We start from the raw sequence: 17837 nt of genomic DNA on the forward strand, positions 1-17837 counted from the left end.
GCCATTTTGCTGAAAGTGTTTATTAAATCTAAGAGGTTTTGGGTAGAAACCTTAGGGTTTTTATGTATAAGATCATATTATCTGCAGGCATGAATAATTTGACTTCTTCCTTTTCTTCATCCTGTATCCGTTTTATTCCTTTCCCTTGCCCTATTGCTGTACCCAAGATTTCATGGGCTATATTGAATAAGAGTAAAGATGGGCTGGAAAGTTACTGCAGTGGGTAAAGGAGCATCCAAGTAAAAAGCCTATAAACAAGGTCTGAATGCAGAGGTGGAGACAGAGGATCACTGAGCCTCCCTGATCAATCAGTCTAACTTGAAAACCGGGAGTTCTAGGTTCAGTTAGAGACTGCCTCTGGGAAATAAGTTTGAAGAATGATAGAGGAGGACACCAATGTCTTTGTCTTCCACACCAAGCTCAACACACTATTATTACAGCAACAAAAGAGCAGAGAGTGGACAAACTTCTCTCATTCCAAATTTTAGAGAAAATCAATATTGTCAGTTTTTCCCCATTTAGTATGTAAGTCATAGATTTTACCATATATAGCCTTTATTATTTGGAGGTATATTCCTTCTATTCCTGGTGCCTCGTGGTTTTTGTGGCAATTTTTATGAAGAAATATTAAGCATTGTCCCTTCTTTGCATTGTTTGAAATGATCATATGATTTCTGTTCTTACGTTAATTTTTGTGTTGAATTACATAATGATTTGCATATTTGAACCAACCTCTACATCCCTAGAATGAAACCAACTTAGTCATGGTAGAGTCTTTGAAATAGTATGTTCTTGAATGGGTCTTGTCAGAATTTAATTGAAAATTTTTATGTCTATGTTCTTCACAAAAATAGGTATATAGTTTTCTTTTCTTGTATCCTTACCTGGTTTTGTTGTGTCCTTATCCTGATATAATGATAAAAGAAACTTTAGAAATGAGTTTGGTAGTATTCCTTGCCTTTATATTTTATGGAACAGTTTGAGGAGCATTGATGTCAGGTCTAGTAGAATTTGTCAGGTGGATCCATCTAACCTGGTCTTTGCTTTGTTGGGAGACTCTGAGTTTTATCTAGTTTAGCCAAGTTTTGTTGTTGTTGTTGTTTTGTTTTTTAATCTTGTTTCTAGTTTGAGAGGAGATCAGGTACATTCAGGGTGGTATGCCCATAGACGTGTTTCTTTTTCCTTTAAATTTTTTTTTAATTTATTTTCAAGCAAAGGAAGACAGAGAGAAGACAGACACACAGAGAGAATGGGTGTGCCAGAATATCTAGCCACTGCAAACTACAGATGTTTGCGTCACTTTGTGCATCTGCTTTTATGTAGGTACTGGAGAATCAAACTCAAGTTCTCAAGCTCTGTAGGCAAGCACCTTAACCACTAGACATGTCTTGATCCCCTTGTTTCTCTTTTGAAAGAATCAACTCTGTTCATTTGTACTCAATTTAGGCTTGGCTTATTCTGTTCTTCCTAAGGCACTGAGGTGCATCATTAGGTTACTTTTTTGAGATTTTCCTGGTTATTTAAATGTAGCTACTCTTAATCTTCCTGTAAAAGGAGAGGAGGCAGGTCTGCTCTCTGACCTCTGCTTGAATAGAAGGGATAAAGAAGTGTTCTGGGGGCTGGAGAGATGGCTTAGTGGTTAAGGCATTTGTCTGTGAAGCCAAAGGACCCAGGTTCAGTTCCCCAGGACCCACATAAGCCAGATGCACAAGGGGCACATGTGTCTGGAGTTAGTTTGCAGTGGCTAGAGGGCCTGGTGTGCCCATTCTCTCTCTCTCTCTATCTCTGTCTGCTTGCAAATAAATAAATTTAAAAAGAATTGTTCTGGGCCTCAAGACATTAACAAGGCTGGTAGGGGAATATATTTGACTTTATTAAGCAGGATTCAGAGATATAGTAAAGGCAGAAACATGAGATAAGCAAGAAAGCATCCATTGAGATGGCTGGAAGCCCCTGACAGTTGGAAGCTCAAATGAGGGCTATGTTTGCAGGGGTGGGGGATAAGTATGTTGGGACTGACTCTACTTATAATTGAGAATGTCCTAGGCTGATTGATTGTCTGTTCAAAGTTTAGTGGCAATTTGGAATTCTATTGAAAGAATAAGGTTTGAAAGAAGAGGTGAGCTTGACCTGCAAGGTAACCTTAGAGAAGCATTAGAAGCAGCTAACTATGACTGAGCCTCCTTACTGAACTCCTAGAGTGGGGACTGTCAGAGCCCCAGCCTGTCCCCAGTCAGCCCTGTAGTTTTCTAAGTCTCCAAGCCAACCATACTGTTTCTAACTATACAGCTCCCAGAAGTAGGGTATTTCTCTCTCATTCTGTCTTACAACTATTTTTGCTATATCCCACAAATGAAAGTGAGTAGTTATTTTCATTTTCACTTGATTCTAGAAATTTAAGTTTCCTGCATGATTTCTTCATTCAGTAGTATATGTTTCAGTCTCCTTGTAGTTTGTAGTTTCTCTTACTGTTGATTTCTTATTTCATTCTATGGTCATATCTGATAAGATACAAGTAATTATTTCAATCTTTTTGTATTTATAAGACTTTCTTTATGACCTGAAGTGTGATTTGCTTTAGAGAAAGGTTGGTCTGCTATTAAGGATCTTTATTCTACAGCTGTTAAATGGAGTGTTCTGTACTTGTGTTTCATGTTCATTTGATATGTTGTACAATTTAATTTTGAAGTTTTTTTTGTTAATTTGAAGTTTCCCACAGAACTTACCTTTCCTTTTATGTCCATGCATTTTTATTTTGTGAAATTGGAAGCTACAATATATACAAAGTATATAGTCCTTATTGATTGATGCTTTTATTAACATGTAGTGTTCTTCTTTCCTAATTTTGGCTCAAAGCCTACTTTATCAGATATGATAGCTATGCCAGCTTGTTTCCATATTCTGTTTGCTTAGTATTATGTCTTATTCTTTGATTTTTTTTTTTCAAGCTGTACATTCACCAGTGACATGTGTTTCTTTGAAAAACAAGTAATTGAATGTTATTTAATCCAATGTCACTCATTGGAGAGTAAAGACCACTTTTCTTTATTCAGAAAGGTTGTCTGGCTCCTATAATTTTCTGGTTGTTTTTCTCAGTGATTGTATTATTAATGGTGTTGTGTGTGTTTTCATTTTTGTAGTTATTTTTGGTTTTTTTTTATGTAGGGTCTCACTCTAGCCCAAGCTCATCTAGAATGTACTCTTCAGCTCCAGGCTGGTCTAGAACTCATAGTGATTAAAGGCAAGTGCCACCATGTCTGGATCTGTGACTCTATGTTGTTTGCTCACTGAGTTGGACATGGATTGATTTTTAGTTATCTTTCTTCCACTAGCTCTCTCTTGAACTTTATCCATCCATATGCTCATATGATTGAGTCTGTTTTTCTTATGTGTTTAGAATTCCTTAAAATGTCTTCTACAGGGCTGGCGAGATGGCTTAGCGGTTAAGCGCTTGCCTGTGAAGCCTAAGGACCCTGGTTCAAGGCTTGATTCCTCAGGACCCATGTAAGTCAGATGCGCAAGGTGGAGTATGCATCTGGAGTTGGTTTACAGTGGATGGAGGCCCTGGTACGCCCATTCTCTCTTTCTCTGTCTGTCACTCTCAAATAAATAAATAAAAATAAACAAAAAAAAATTTTAAATGTCTTCTGCAATGCTGGCTTGATGGTCATTAATTGGTTTAGTTTGTGCTTGTTCTGTAATGTCTTTATTTTTCTGTCAATTTCCAAAGATAACTTGGCTTGTATATTAGTTACTTCTCTCATTGCTATGGCAAATACCTGACAAGCAAATCAAGAATGGAAGGGTGGAAGGAAGGGTTTATTTTTGCTTATACTCCAAAGGGGTGTAGTCCATTATGGAAGGGAAAGCATCCTGGCTGGAACAGGAGGCTGGCTGGCATTCTATATCCAGTCAGGAAGCAGAGGGCAATCAGAAAGTGGGAATAAGGCACCAGCCTCCCCAAGCAAGGCTCTATCTATCTCCTAAAAGTTCCACTATCATCTCAGACAGTACCACCCTTTGAGAACCAGCTGTTCAGACGCATGAGTCCATAAGGGACATTTAACATTCAAACTGCATTCGCTTGATAGAGCAATAGTGGCTGTTGGTTACTTATTTTTTGCAGTTTTTTTTTTTTTAATATTGTGCCTCTGTCTTGTATTCCTGGCAGTTTTATAATACCATATCTTGAAAAGGTTTGCATCCTCATATCTATTTGAGGTTCTAAATGCCTCTTGTGCTTGGCTGTCTGTTTTGTTCTCTAAATTTGGGAAATTTTTTAAAAGTATTTTTTATTGAATAGAGTTTCCATGTCTTTAGCTTTCATCTTCTACCTCATAGATTCTTGGGTTTGGTCTTTGGATCATATCCCTGAGTTCTAAAAAATTGTGGTCTTGCTCACTTTTCCTGAAGATAATATTTAGATCTTTTCTTGTATCCCTGGTAAGTTTTCTTCTAGTGTAGTCTATTTGCAATGTTTTTCCATTGTGTTCTTTATTCATTACATGGATTTTTAAATTTATTGTCCTTTCCTGGCTTTTCTGTATGTTTACTCTTTTTCAAAAATCCCAATTTCCTTGCTTATTTTCCCACGCATGTTGCTAACACTCTCATTCATATTGTTGACCTTCTCATTCTGGTCCAGGCTGACCTGGAATTCACTATGTAGTCTCAGACTGGCCTCGAACTCATGGTGGTCCTCCTACCTCTGCCTCCCGAGTGCTGGGAGGCATGCGGCACCACACCCAGCTTCTTCTAGTGGCAGATGCTATTGGTACTTTCATGTTGCTGGAACAAAACCCCTGACCAAAAGCAGCTGATTGATGGGAGGAAAAGGTTTATTTTGGCTTACAGTCTTTATGGTGGCAGGGGGGCAAAATGGTAGCACACACCTCTGCCAAAGCAGGTGGAAAACAGCAGCAAGAGAGTGAGCTTCACTGTAGCAAGTGGGAGCTGGCTATAGCACTCCTAAACCCCAGGCCTGCCTCCAGCAACAACTTTCTCCAGCAAGCTTCACCTCCCAAGTCACCAGCAGTTGGGAACCAGTTATTCCAAACACATGAGTTTTGGGGAACATCTAGTCAAACCACAACAGAAAGTTTAACTTAGTGATTTTAGATCTTCTTGTTAAGCATATGCGTTCAGTGCTATAGTTATGTTTTCATATAGTTCAAAATATTTAGCAATATTATTTAATCTCTAGGTACATGGTATCATCAGTTGTTTTGTTTGCAGATTAAGTCCATTGTAGTTTGACAGTGTATGTTTTATTTCTGTTTTTTGTTTAGGAGTATATTTGACCAGTGTGTTTTATCTTATGGAGGTCTCATGATCTTAACAAGAATATCATTTTAGATGAAATATTCTATAAATGTTAGTTAGGTCAAAATGTTTGATGATGCTGGCTTCTTCAGTTATTTCCTTACTGCTTTTCTGCCTTTTAGATTAGTCTTAATGGTAGAGAGGTACAGTAAGTCTTCAATAGTAATAGTAGATATGTCTTTTTCGTCTATTTCTATATCTATTTAAGTTTCATTTCTGTTTTGAGGTAGGATTTCACTCTAGTCCAAGCTGACCTAGAATTCTCTGTAGCCCAGGCTGCTTTTGAACTCATGATAATCTTCCTACTTCATCCTCCTGAATGCTAGAGATTAAATTTGTTGGTCACCGGATAGAGAAGTGGCTTAGCGGTTAAGGCATTTAACTTCAAAGCCAATGGACCTAAGTTCAATTCCCCAGAACCCACCTAACCCAGGTGCACGAGGGGTGCATGTATCTGGAGGTCATTTGCAGTGGCTGGAGGGCCTGGCACACCCATTCTCTCTGTCTCTCTCTGCCTCTTTCTCTCTTAAATAAGTAATAAAAATTTACAGCTGGGTATGGTGGCGCACACCTTTAATCCCTGCACTTGGGAGGCAGATTGTAGGAGGATTGCTGTGAGTTTGTGGCCACCCTGAGATGACAGTGAATTCCAGGCCAGCCTGAGCTAGAGTGAGACCCTACCTCAAAAAAATTTTTTTAAATGTTGTTTGCCGCCACACCTGGCTCTTTTTTCATTTTTGCCTGACATCATGTTGATATGCTTTGATACTTTGTCTTAGGTATGTACACTTAGAGAAGTCACCTCTTGGGGGGGGGGTTGTATACACACAAATTTTATATATATATATATATATATATATATATATATATATGAAAGGTAGGCCCTGTGAGTTTGAGGCCACCCTGAGAGTATGTAATAAATTCCAGGTCAGCCTGGGCTACAGTGAAATGCTACCCTGGCTAACCTCATACTCAGGATCCTCCTTGCTTCAGCCTCCCAAGTGCTGAATTTACAGGTGTACCACCAACCTGGCCATAATTTACCTCTTTATCCATGTTAATTTTCCTTGTCCTAAAGGCTACTGCTTTGTCCAAAATTTATGCATCCATCCAGCTTTTGTGTGTGTGTGTGTATGTGTGTGTGTGTGTGTTTACAAATTGAGTCCAGGGCTTCATGGCCCTCCAAATTTCTTTCTTAATTAATTAATTAATTTATTTTTGAGAGAAAGAGAAAGAGGCAAACATACAGAGAGAATGGGCATGCAGGGCATTCTGCCATTGCAAAAGAACTGCAGAAGCATGCACTTCCTTGTGCATCAGGTTTGCGTGGGTCCTGGGGAATCAAACCTGGGTTCTCTCTTTTGCCTGTTTTTCTTCCTTCTATGAATCTTCCCTCTTTTAGTACGCAAGTTACTAAGTAAAAGAAATGTTAGCCATATGTGTGTACTCCTGTAATCCCAGCACTGGAAAGGCTGAAAAAGGACTGTTATTGTGAGTTCTAGGCCTCCCTGAAGTAAGAGTGAGTCCACGTCGCCATGAGCTAGAGAAATCCTCCTCCCTTAAGAATAAAAAAAATGAATAAAACCTTTACTTGATTTTCATAGAGTTTGTGATATAAACTTACAACAGACCTAAAACCTCTTTTAAACAGCATTGTACTGCTTTTAGGATAGTGCAGGGACCTTCCAGTGGGGCATTATCACGCCTTCCTTACTTAGTGTCCTTCCCAACAGTTTTAGAAGCTGTCATAAGTTTAAAAAAACATTTATTGGATCAATTAATTTTAAGAATAAGATTTTATTTAATTATTAGTACCTTTTCTAACACTGTCTTTATATAGATCTCACTTTCTGAGTTTTTGACCTCTGCTTTTCTTTAGCTGAAGAACATTTTGTTGTTGAATTTGTTGGCTTCAAACTCAGACAACTGCTTTACCACTTAGCTGCAACCCTGGCCCTGAAGAACTCTTTTTTTCCTAGATACTTTTATGTATTTATGATGGGTAATGGGCATTTCCAGGGCCTCTTTTCACTGCAAACAAACTCAAGGCTCATGTGCCCCTTTTGTGTCTGGCTTCATGTGGGTACCAAGGAATCAAACCTGGGCTAGCAGGCTTTGTAAGCCTGTAACCACTGAACTATCTCCCCAGCTCAACAACTATTAATGTTTCTTGTAAAGAGGGTCAACCAGTACAAATACGTCCCATATTTGTTTGTCTAAGAAGACACATATCCTTTGCTTTTAAAACCTTCACTTTTAAAAGATACTTACATATCATTATCCTCTGATCTTTATCCACCTACCACACATGTAATTAAGACTTGAATTCTAGGGCTGGGGAGATGTCTCAGGAGTTAAAGGCTGAAAAAGCCTTCCAGCCTGGGTTTGATTCCCTAGTACTCATGTAAAAGCAGAAGCATATGCCACATAGCACAAAGTGGTGTGTGTGTGTCTAGAGTCCTTTGGCAGTGACATGAGACCCTGGTGTAGCCCTACTCTCTCCCTCTCTTCATCAAATGAATAAACAAAATGCTTTTTTAAAAGTCCTATAATTTCAAATAATTTCCTGCATTTTTAGTTCTGTGCGCTTTCACAAACATCTCAAAATAGGGCTGCATCCATAGGGTGAGGAAGTCTCTCTTCACTTGTGTGGCAAGAGAGACATGCTGCCGGACTTCTCCTTCTGATGTCTTCTTTGTACCACCTCGAGACTGATATTGTGTACATCTTTTACACTAGAATGTTCCTTAAAAAATTCTATGAAGTTTTTAAAAATTATTTTTACTTATTTAGTTTTGTGAGAGAGGCAGAGGCAGAGAGAGAGAGAGAATGGGGAGTACCAGGGCCTCCGGCCACTGCAAATGAACTGCAGGTGTATGTGCCACCTTGTGCATCTAGCTTACATGGCTCCTGGGGAATTGAACCTGGGTGCTTTGGCTTGGCAAGCACCTTAAGTGTTCAGCTCTCCCTCCATCCCAAGTTTTTCCTTCACGTAAAAAATAGGGACTCTTGTTGTTTTGGGTTTTTTCCCCCTTTTCTTTTTTAGCAGGAGGGGGCTTTTAATAAGACATAGAATACTATTGGGCATTAAGGAAAAATAGACTGCTAAACTTGAATGACTAAGAAAACTCAAATGAGTCTAATTGATATTTGCAGCTTTTTTTTTTTTTTTATTTGAGAGCAACAGACAAAGAGAGAAAGACAGATAGAGGGAGAGAGAGGGAATGGGCGCGCCAGGGCTTCCAGCCTCTGCAAACAAACTCCAGACGCGTGCGCCCCCTTGTGCATCTGGCTAACGTGGGACCTGGGGAACCGAGCCTCGAACCGGGGTCCTGAGGCTTCACAGGCAAGCGCTTAACCGCTACGCCATCTCTCCAGCCCTATTTGCAGCTTTTTAATGTTTTTTTTTTGTTTTTGTTTTACCCTAAGGAAAGACTCTTTGTAGTCATAAATGTTTGTTTTGAAATTGTTCTACTCACACTGATTTTTTGTTAAAACATGATAATGCATTATATATTATTGCTATGTGTGTGATCCTTTGAATAGAATTTTAAAGCTGTCACCTTTTAAGAAAACTAAGTAATAAGCAAACTATTACTTGAGAACTTATGTGATCATGATACTTAGGAAGTTCTTTGGCTAAGAACAGTCATGGTTAGAATCATATCATAACTAGCGCCAGTAATGGTTGCTGAGTTTGTTTTGTTTTAAAATGGTTTTTGTTTGTTTTTCTTTTAATTGTCTGTGTATATTTTTATTTGAGTGATTTAAGTAGCTGCTTCAAGTGGCTGAAATCAGCAACCTTGGCTTTATGTTAATCATGTTTTATTGAACCAAACAGCATTTCACTAGAATAAGAGAAGAGTTTAATCAAAGGATAACTAAGTGCAAGAATAAAAGCTAAGCCTTAGCTTTTCACTTATTTGGATACTGAACAGGGCTGGCCACTAAAAATTGTATTAATGACATAATTGAAAATAATACATACCTTTGAAAGGTTGCCAATGATTGAGAAAAAAGTAACCAGCTATAATTCCTATGGTAAATACATGTATACTAAATTTTGCATTTTTTGTAGATACTGGTAAATTCTAGCTCTGTCTGGTGGAAGTGGCAATATTGGGCTAGAGAGATGGCTTAGCGGTTAAACGCTTGCCTGTGAAGCCTAAGGACCCCAGTTCAAGGCTCAATCCCCCAGGACCCATGTTAGCAAGATGCATAAGGTAGCGCATGCGTCTGGAGTTCGTTTGCAGTGGCTGGAGGCCTGCGCACCCATTCTCTCCCTCTCTCTCTCTCTGCCTTTCTCTCTATCTGCCTATTTCTCTGTCTGCCGCTCTCAAATAAATAAATTTAAAAAATAAAATTTAAGAAAGTAGCAATACTAAGGGGAAAGTATTACTTCTGTTGTTTTAACTAATTTAGTTAATAGTAGCATCTAGGGCCTAGAGTCGATGGCTCAGTTAGTAAAGAGCTTGACATGCACGCATGAGAGCCTAAGTGTGGATCTCTAATACCCTTGTAAATTCCAGGTATGGCCACATGCACTTGTAACCCCAGTGCTCAGGAATCTGAAGAGGCAGGTCCCCCAGGCAACCCTGGTTAGCTAGAATTACTAAATCAGTGGAAGGCCATATCTGTATGAACAAGGGAAGAACAATTGAGGAATGAGTGGCATCATCCTTTGGTCTTCACATACACATATGTCTACACATATACACATGTGCATGCAAAAAGTGGGTAGCATTTATATTACACTTAGACTCTGTAGAGGGAAAAGTAGAAGATGCAAAAGAGGGAATGAGTTTTGAAGGAACAGTACACATCTAGTAAGTAGGTGAAGGAGCCAACCTTGGGAACAGTAGCTAAGACCCAAGGGAAGGAGAATCAAGAATAAAGAATCAAGCCAGGCGTGGTGGCGCACACCTTTAATCTCAGCACTCGGGAGGCAAAGGTAGGAGGATCACCATGAGTTCTAGGCCACCCTGAGAATACAGAGTGAATTCCAGGTCAGCCTGGGCTAGAGTGAGACCCTACCTTGAAAAAAAAAAAAAAAATCAATGAGTAGCACAGAAGGGAAAACACTAGTAAAGTCAAGTTTTCCGTAATATGTCTTTTTTTCTCAGATACATAAAAATAGGACATTATGTCTATATTTTCAAATTCACACAAATATATGAAAAGTCAAGGTCTAAAGTAAGATTGAAGTTCTATGGAAGTTAACCAAGATCAAGTTTGGAATAGCTTCTGAGGAATATTTTCAAGGGAGCTCTGATAAAATGAGTTGTGATTATTGAGTGTCCCTTGATGATGAAGGCATTAACTTTATGGCCAACCAAAAGACTGAATAAAGTCCAGCAAGTTGGTAATAACTGTGGGGTATACCTCAGGATTAAGAATTAGCAAAATGAGGCTGGGCATGGTGGCACACGCCTTTAATCCCAGCACTCGGGAGGCAGAGGTAGGAGGATTGCTGTGAGTTTGAGGCCACCCTGAGACTACAGAGTGAATTCCAGGTCAGCCTGGGATACAGTGAGACCCTACTTCAGAAAACCAAAAAACAAAAACAAACAAACAAACAAAAAAAGAGCAAAACGGGCAGGGCATGGTGACAAATGCTTTTAATCACAGCACTCAGGAGGGAGGCACTGGCAGAAGGATCACTGTGAGTTTGAGGCCACCCTGAGACTACATGTGAATTCTAGGTCAGCTTGGGCTAGAGAGAGACCCAATTTGGGTGGGTGGGGGGAGAGTAGCCTCTTGTGTACAAACACAAGAGGCTACTGTCATAACATTATAATCAGCAAGTTGATAACTGCTTCTGGTCATATGTGGCCTACCTTGGTCAGAGGCTTTACAAGAATCAAATTAGTCTCATCTTGAATATGAGATTTCCAATAAGGGAAAATTTTCAAGCAATGTCTTTTGCAGAGAAGCCCATCTAAAGGAACATATTTGCATTGTGGTAAATGGTGTATTTATGTAAGTTCTCCAGCAGAGGGCAGTCAAATATTCTATAGCAAACCATTGTTAACATTTGAATTCAGATATATTAACCAGGAATGGCAGGCTTTATGTAAAATTGTGTCTGTAGCAGTCCTAAGTTTATTTAAAAGAAGCACATAAGTAGAAATAGAAAGTATGGGCTAGAGAAAAGTGTTTGCTTGTGAGCCTGCAAGCCATGATTCAATTTCCCAGTACCCACATAGAGCCATGGCACATGCAGCTGGAATTCCTTAACAGTGGTAAAAGGCCCTGGTATGCCTATGTTCATTCATTCTTTCTCTGCCCCTCCTTCTCTCTCTCTCTCTCCCTCCATCCCTCCCTCCCTCCTTTTTCAAACAAAGTATATTTTTTAAAAGGAAGAGAATACTTAAGGAATATGCCAATATGCCAGTGTTACTGTAGTGTAATAGGGTCATGGGGCATGGTTGTGTTTTTATGACCTGGGGTAGTGAAGGTGGTTTGAAGTGGGTCAGGTGATAGAGATGTGGAGGAATATTTTCTAGTCACGGTAGTTAGTAGTAGTAGAATTTTACCTCATAATTTATTCTCATCCCATCTTTTAGAGACCTGTAATGTGTAACATCATTGTATGCTTTGAGAGGCTCTCCTTGGGAAGGATGAGTTATTTTTTTTAATATTTTTATTTATTTGCAAGCAAAGAGAGAGAATGGGTGCACCAGGGCCTGCCTCCATCTGCTGCAAATGAACACCAGACACATGTGCCACTTGTGCACCTGGCTTTATTTTATGTGTGTACTGAGGAATTAAACCTGGGTCATTAGGCTTTGCAGGCAAGCACCTTAAACACTAAGCTATCTCTCCAGCCCCCATGAAGTATAAGTTTTAACAAGCCTTGACCTTAAGCCTCCCAAGCACCACACCTAGCTGACCTTCCAAATCCAGATCTTCTAAATTTTGAAAGCCTAGACTATTTTCACCTTCATCAGGCCATTGCCACCAGCGTTATTCATTCTGAACTACTACAATCAATGAATGCTTCACATGACCAGAGCTGAGGTAAAAGGTAATGGGCTATGGCCAAAGAAGCAAGTAACAGTTTTAGTGTTAGAGTCATTTACATACAGTTGTATACATTTAGTAGTTAAAATTGATTTGAAGAAGAAGGGTGCACCTGTAATCCGATACGTAAGAGGCACAAGCAAGAGGAGCACTTGTCTTTAGTTCTTATTGCTGGTAATTTACCAACTCCATGTATCATAGGTAAACGTAATTAATTTTCTTTTTCACAGAATACTTTAGAAATGTAACTTCTAAGCCAGGTGTAGTGGCATACACCTTTAATTCCAGAATTTGGGAGGCAGAGGTAAGAGTATCGCTGTGAGTTCAAGGCTACCCTGAGACTACATAGTGAATTCTAGGTCAGCCTGAGCTACAGTGAGACTCTACCTCAAAAAGAAAAAAAAAAAAGTGACTTATTATTTTAACTAGTCACGTGGTTCATTTGGATTTAGGGGTGTGTCGAGTAAAATACAGTTCACATCCTTTAATGATAAGGTTATATTCTGAAAAATGGTAGGTGATTTTTTTCATTGTACAGACACCAGAGAGTATTTACAAAGACCTATATGTATAGTCTATTACACAGCTAAGCTATAAGCAAGGTATTTTTACACTGTACTATACCTTTATATTCTGGCTACATAGTGTGTTTATAGCAACATCACCATGAACATATGAGTAAGGTGTCAGATTATGGCATGAAGATGACTACAAAGTCACAAAGTGCTGAGGAGTTATCAGCTCTATTATAATTGTATGGGTGGTTTGTGCAGTCTCATGTTGACTAAAAGCTCTATTGTAGCATGTTACTGCCTTCAATTAATAACCTGAATTACAGTAATAAGTGCCTCAAAGCAATTACTAATCTTTATAGTAAAGGTCCTCTGACATGTATTTCATATGAATGAAATAGTATTTGGAGTATGGAAAATTCAAAGAAAATCCAAAACTTAAAACATGTTTTCTAATTTTAATTTCATAATAAAGTTTGGGTTGATATTTATATAGATCAATACAACTGGAAATAATATCTGTAATCTGAAACTATTTGACTTCTTTTGTAATTCAGTACTTTCTTGATTAACTTTATTTTAAAATGTCAATCATTTCCTCATTGAATATTAATTTGAGATATTGGATATGTGATACACTTTAAAATTGGTTCAAAGATAGGCATGCTTGCTGGGCATGGTGGCACATGCCTTTAATCCCAGCACATGGAAGGCAGAAGTAGGAGAATTGCCATGAATTCAAAGCCATCCTGAGACTACATAGGGACATCCAGGTCAACCCAGACTACAATGAAACCCTACCTCAAAAAAAAAAAAAAAAAAAAAAAAGGATAGGCATGCTTATACAATAGCCATAAAAAGTCAAATCCTGCCGGGCGTGGTGGCACATGCCTTTAATCCCAGCATTTGAGAGGCAGAGGTAGGAGGATCACTGTGAGTTCGAGGCCACCCTGAGACTACATAGTGAATTCCAGGTCAGCCTGGGTTGGAGTGAGACCCTACCTCAAAAAATAAAAAAAAAAAAAAAAAACAGTCAAATCCTAAGACTTCTCTGTTGTAAACTTACAGAAGTGCTGTTCTACAGGTGCTTGAGTTACTATCCAGTGATTGAAACTTATTTTTGGGGGGGGGGTGAGGTAGGGTGTCACTCTAGCCTAGGCTGATATGGAATTCACTATGTAGTCTCAGGATGGCCCTGAATGAACTCTTGGCAATCCTCCTGCCTCTCCCTCCCAAGTGCTGGGATTAAAGGTGTGTGCCACTACGCCCGGTTGAAACTTTTGAGTACTTTTGCTGTCTTGATTTCAGTAGTGCTTCTCATTGCCATGTTTATGAAGAAGAATAGATCACTTTTGGTTCAGGCTTTTGTTCCTTGCCACTTTCCCACTCACATATTTGTGGAGCTCAGTCCTGGTGGTGATAGGAGTTGATGTTGGAGAAAGAAATGTGGTGCTTTTTCAGTGGTTAAAGGTGCTTGCTTATAAAGCCTGACATTCTGTGCTCAGTTTCCTGATAACTTTGTAAACACTTTGATGCACAAAGTGTTACATGCATCTGGAGTTCATTTGCAGTGGCAAGAGGGTTTGATGTACCCATTTCCTCCTCTCTTCCTCCTTCTCTCTCCTTTGAGATAAGTAAAATATTAAAAAGAAAAGAAAAGTTGGGGCTGGAGAGATGGTTTAGTGATTAAGTCACTTACCTGCAAAGCCTAAGGACCCAGGACCCACTTAAGCCAGATACACAAAGTGGTGCGTGTTGTTTGCAATGGCTAGAGGCCCTGGCATGCCCGTTTTCCCTTTCTTCCTTCTTCCCTCAACCCCCCCCCCTTCTCTGCCTCTCTCTCCAATAAATAAAATATTTTTTTCTTCTGATTTTTTGAGGTAGGGTCTCACTCTAGCCAAGACTGACCTGGAATTCACTATGGAGTCTCAGGGTGGCCTCGAGCTCACGGCGATCCTCTGACCTCTGCCTCCCAAGTGCTGGGATTAAAGGCATGTGCCACCACGCCCAGCTAAAATATTTTTTAAAAAGAAAAGTTGAACTTATCTGAAGTTTGGCTTTATTTAATTTATATTAAATAAATTGTTGGATTAACTATGCTACTATTATTCTTAAATGTAATATATGAACCTATTAAATATGTGAGCAATATTTACACTCAGTAATTAGTAACTCACATATTTGTATAATTGATCTTTATCGAGTCGATGGAAGAGATCTCTTAGGATTTTGGGGGGGGGCATTATCATATAAACATGATCTAAAACCTGTATTAAGAATAACAAATTTAAGCCAGGCATGATGGCACACATCTTTAATCCCAGCACTCGGGAGGCAGAGGTCAGAGGATCGCCATGAGCTCGAGGCCACTCTGAGACTACGTAGTGAATTCCAGGTCAGCCTGAGCTGAAGTGAGACCCTACCTCGAAAAAATAAATAAATAAATGTCAAATTTAGGGCTGGAGGGATGGCTTAGCAGTTAAGGCATTTGCCTGCAAAGCTGAAGGACCCAGGTTTGGTGCCCCAGGACCCACGTTAGCCAGATGCACAAGGGGACACATGCATCTGGAGTTCGTTTGCAGTGGCTGGAGGCCCTGGCATGCCCATTCTCTCTCTTTCCTCTCTCTCCCTCTTTCTCTGTCAAATAAGTAAATAAATAAATAATTTTTTTAAGAGTTAAAAAAAATAACAAATTTGGGTTTGGGAGATGGCATAGCATTTAATGGCACTTACTTGTGAAGCCTGATGGCCAAAGTTCAGTTCTCCAGTACCCAGGCACACAAAGTGGTACATGTGTCTAGAGCTTGTCTGCAGTGACAAGAGGCCCTGATGAGCCTAGTTATTCTCTCTCTCTCTTTCTCTCGTAAATAAAGAAAAATATACATATATATATGTGTGTGTGTGTGTATATATATATTTTTTATTTATTTATTTATTTTTTTTTTTAAAGAAAGAAGCTGGGCATGGTGATACACACCTTTAATCCCAGTACTCGGGAGGCAGAGACAGGAGGATCCCTGTGAGTTTGAGACCAGCCTGAGACTACATAGCGAATTCCATGTCAGCCTGGGCTAGACAGAGCTGGACCCTATCTTGAAAAATTAAAAAAAAAAAATAAAAGACAAATTTTCTCATTTAAAGACTTTATTAGGGCTGGAGAGATTTCTCAGCAGGTAAAGGTGTCTGCTTGCAAAGCCTACAAACCAGGGTTCAGTACCCCAGTTCCTGCATACAGCCATATGCACAAAGTTGTGTATGTTTCTGAAGTTTGTTTGCAGTGGCAGGAGGCTCCAGCATGTCTATTCTCTCTCCCTTAAATAAATAAAATAAAAATATTTTTTTAAAAAACTCTAAGTGTCAGACATTTTCTGTGTATTTTTGTAGGTGGTTCCAGACACCCTCACAGGTTTTCTACCATGCAGCTACTGAGCACGGCGGAAAAGATGTCTACCCAGGACAGTGTCTTTGGGAAGGCTGTGAGCCTTTTCAACGGCAGAGGTTTTCTTTTATTACCCATCTACAGGTATACTCTCTTGATAAAATTTGCCCAGTGCCTCACTAGCTACAGTTGGGGTTGTGATATCTAGTCTTTCTTTTCTCCAAAAGGATAAACACTGTTCAAAGGATGCCCTGCTAGCAGGATTAAAACAAGATGAACCAGGACAAGTGGGAAACCAAAAATCTTCTACCAAGTAAGGAGCACGAGCTTACTTATTGTGATTATACATATAAACAATCCAGGAAGAGAGGTGTATGTGTTACTGGTTGGGCATGAGCAAGGCATAGGTTTTTCCCAGTACAAGAGGGTAGCAGGGTCAGGAAGTAGGGGGTGTGTAGGAAATTAGGCAAAGCACAGTAACAACAAAGGGAATTTAGCATGCCAGGAAACCCAAAACCCAGGTTTAGACTACCTGTGAGACTGTTCAAACTGTTCCTTAGGTGCCCTTTCATGGTAGCTGGGCTGCCTGCTCTGGAACATCCCTGACACTTAGGTTCTGTTTTGAAGACAAGTCACAAGGATACCAGAAAATGTATGAGAAAGGTTTTTTAAATTGGAAATACTAACATGGTCTTTTTTTTTTTTTAAGGGAGTAAACATGTGTTTGATAGTAGCAAAGAGATTTTGCATATGTACATATGTATACCCATATAAACATATGCATACTGGCTTACTTTTAAAGGTTGCTTTCACATTATATTTTTTAATATTCAAAGTTAGTTTATGTAAAACAGTATCAGAAATAGCCCACTTTACATATGTGGAAAGAAATATTGACTGTCACACAGCTTGTTCGAGAGTCAAAAACAAGTTTCCTGTGTGTCAGTGTTGTTTCTGTTGCTGCTTTAGAGCACTATTATGTGAGAAGGTAATGTGAAATTTCATACTCAGCATAACCGCTATTGTATCACACTATCTTTTCTCACGTGGCCTGTGCGCATTATTATTTTTACTCCTTTGTGCTATATCCAAATAATTTATAGATCATACTATACACCAATTTTTTCTTACCAAATATCTTTACATTACATCAAAGAGAATACTATAACCTTGAGACTGTATGCATTTTATTTTTATTGCCTACTTACCCAACACAGTAACTTTAAAGACCACACAGTAACTTTAAAGGACTCCAGCCTGTGTGGATAGCTTAGGGATAGCTTAGCAGTTAAGGTTCTTGCCTACAAAGCCTAAGGATCCATGTCCACCAGACACACAAAGGTGAGGCAAGCACAAGGTTGCACATGTCCACTAGGTGGCATAAGCATCTGGCTGAGGCCCTAGCACTCCAGTTCTCTCACTCTCTCTCTTAAAAAAAAAAAAATAATAATAATAGACTACACCAGGGTACTTGTTGTTTGCTTTAAAGCTTATAGGTTAAGCCATATGTGGTGACATATGCCTAAACACTGGCAGGTGGTGGAATCACAAGTTTAAGGTGAGCCTGAATTGCATAGTGAGACCCAGGCTCAAAAATAAAT

At 39.2% G+C, this 17837-nt stretch overlaps 1 protein-coding gene across 1 annotated transcript in view; it reads left to right on the plus strand.

Annotated features, from left to right (window-relative positions):
* Arid2 (AT-rich interaction domain 2) overlaps nt 1–17837 on the plus strand; it is a 204426-nt gene that overhangs the window by 172580 nt on the left and 14009 nt on the right. The window contains exons 17-18 of the mRNA XM_004668537.3: nt 16242–16380; nt 16464–16549. Of these exons, the coding sequence (XP_004668594.1) occupies nt 16242–16380; nt 16464–16549 (225 nt within the window). The remainder of the gene's footprint in view (nt 1–16241; nt 16381–16463; nt 16550–17837) is intronic.

This window comes from Jaculus jaculus, chromosome 6, assembly GCF_020740685.1.
Source record: "Jaculus jaculus isolate mJacJac1 chromosome 6, mJacJac1.mat.Y.cur, whole genome shotgun sequence".
Classification (NCBI taxonomy): domain Eukaryota; kingdom Metazoa; phylum Chordata; class Mammalia; order Rodentia; family Dipodidae; genus Jaculus; species Jaculus jaculus.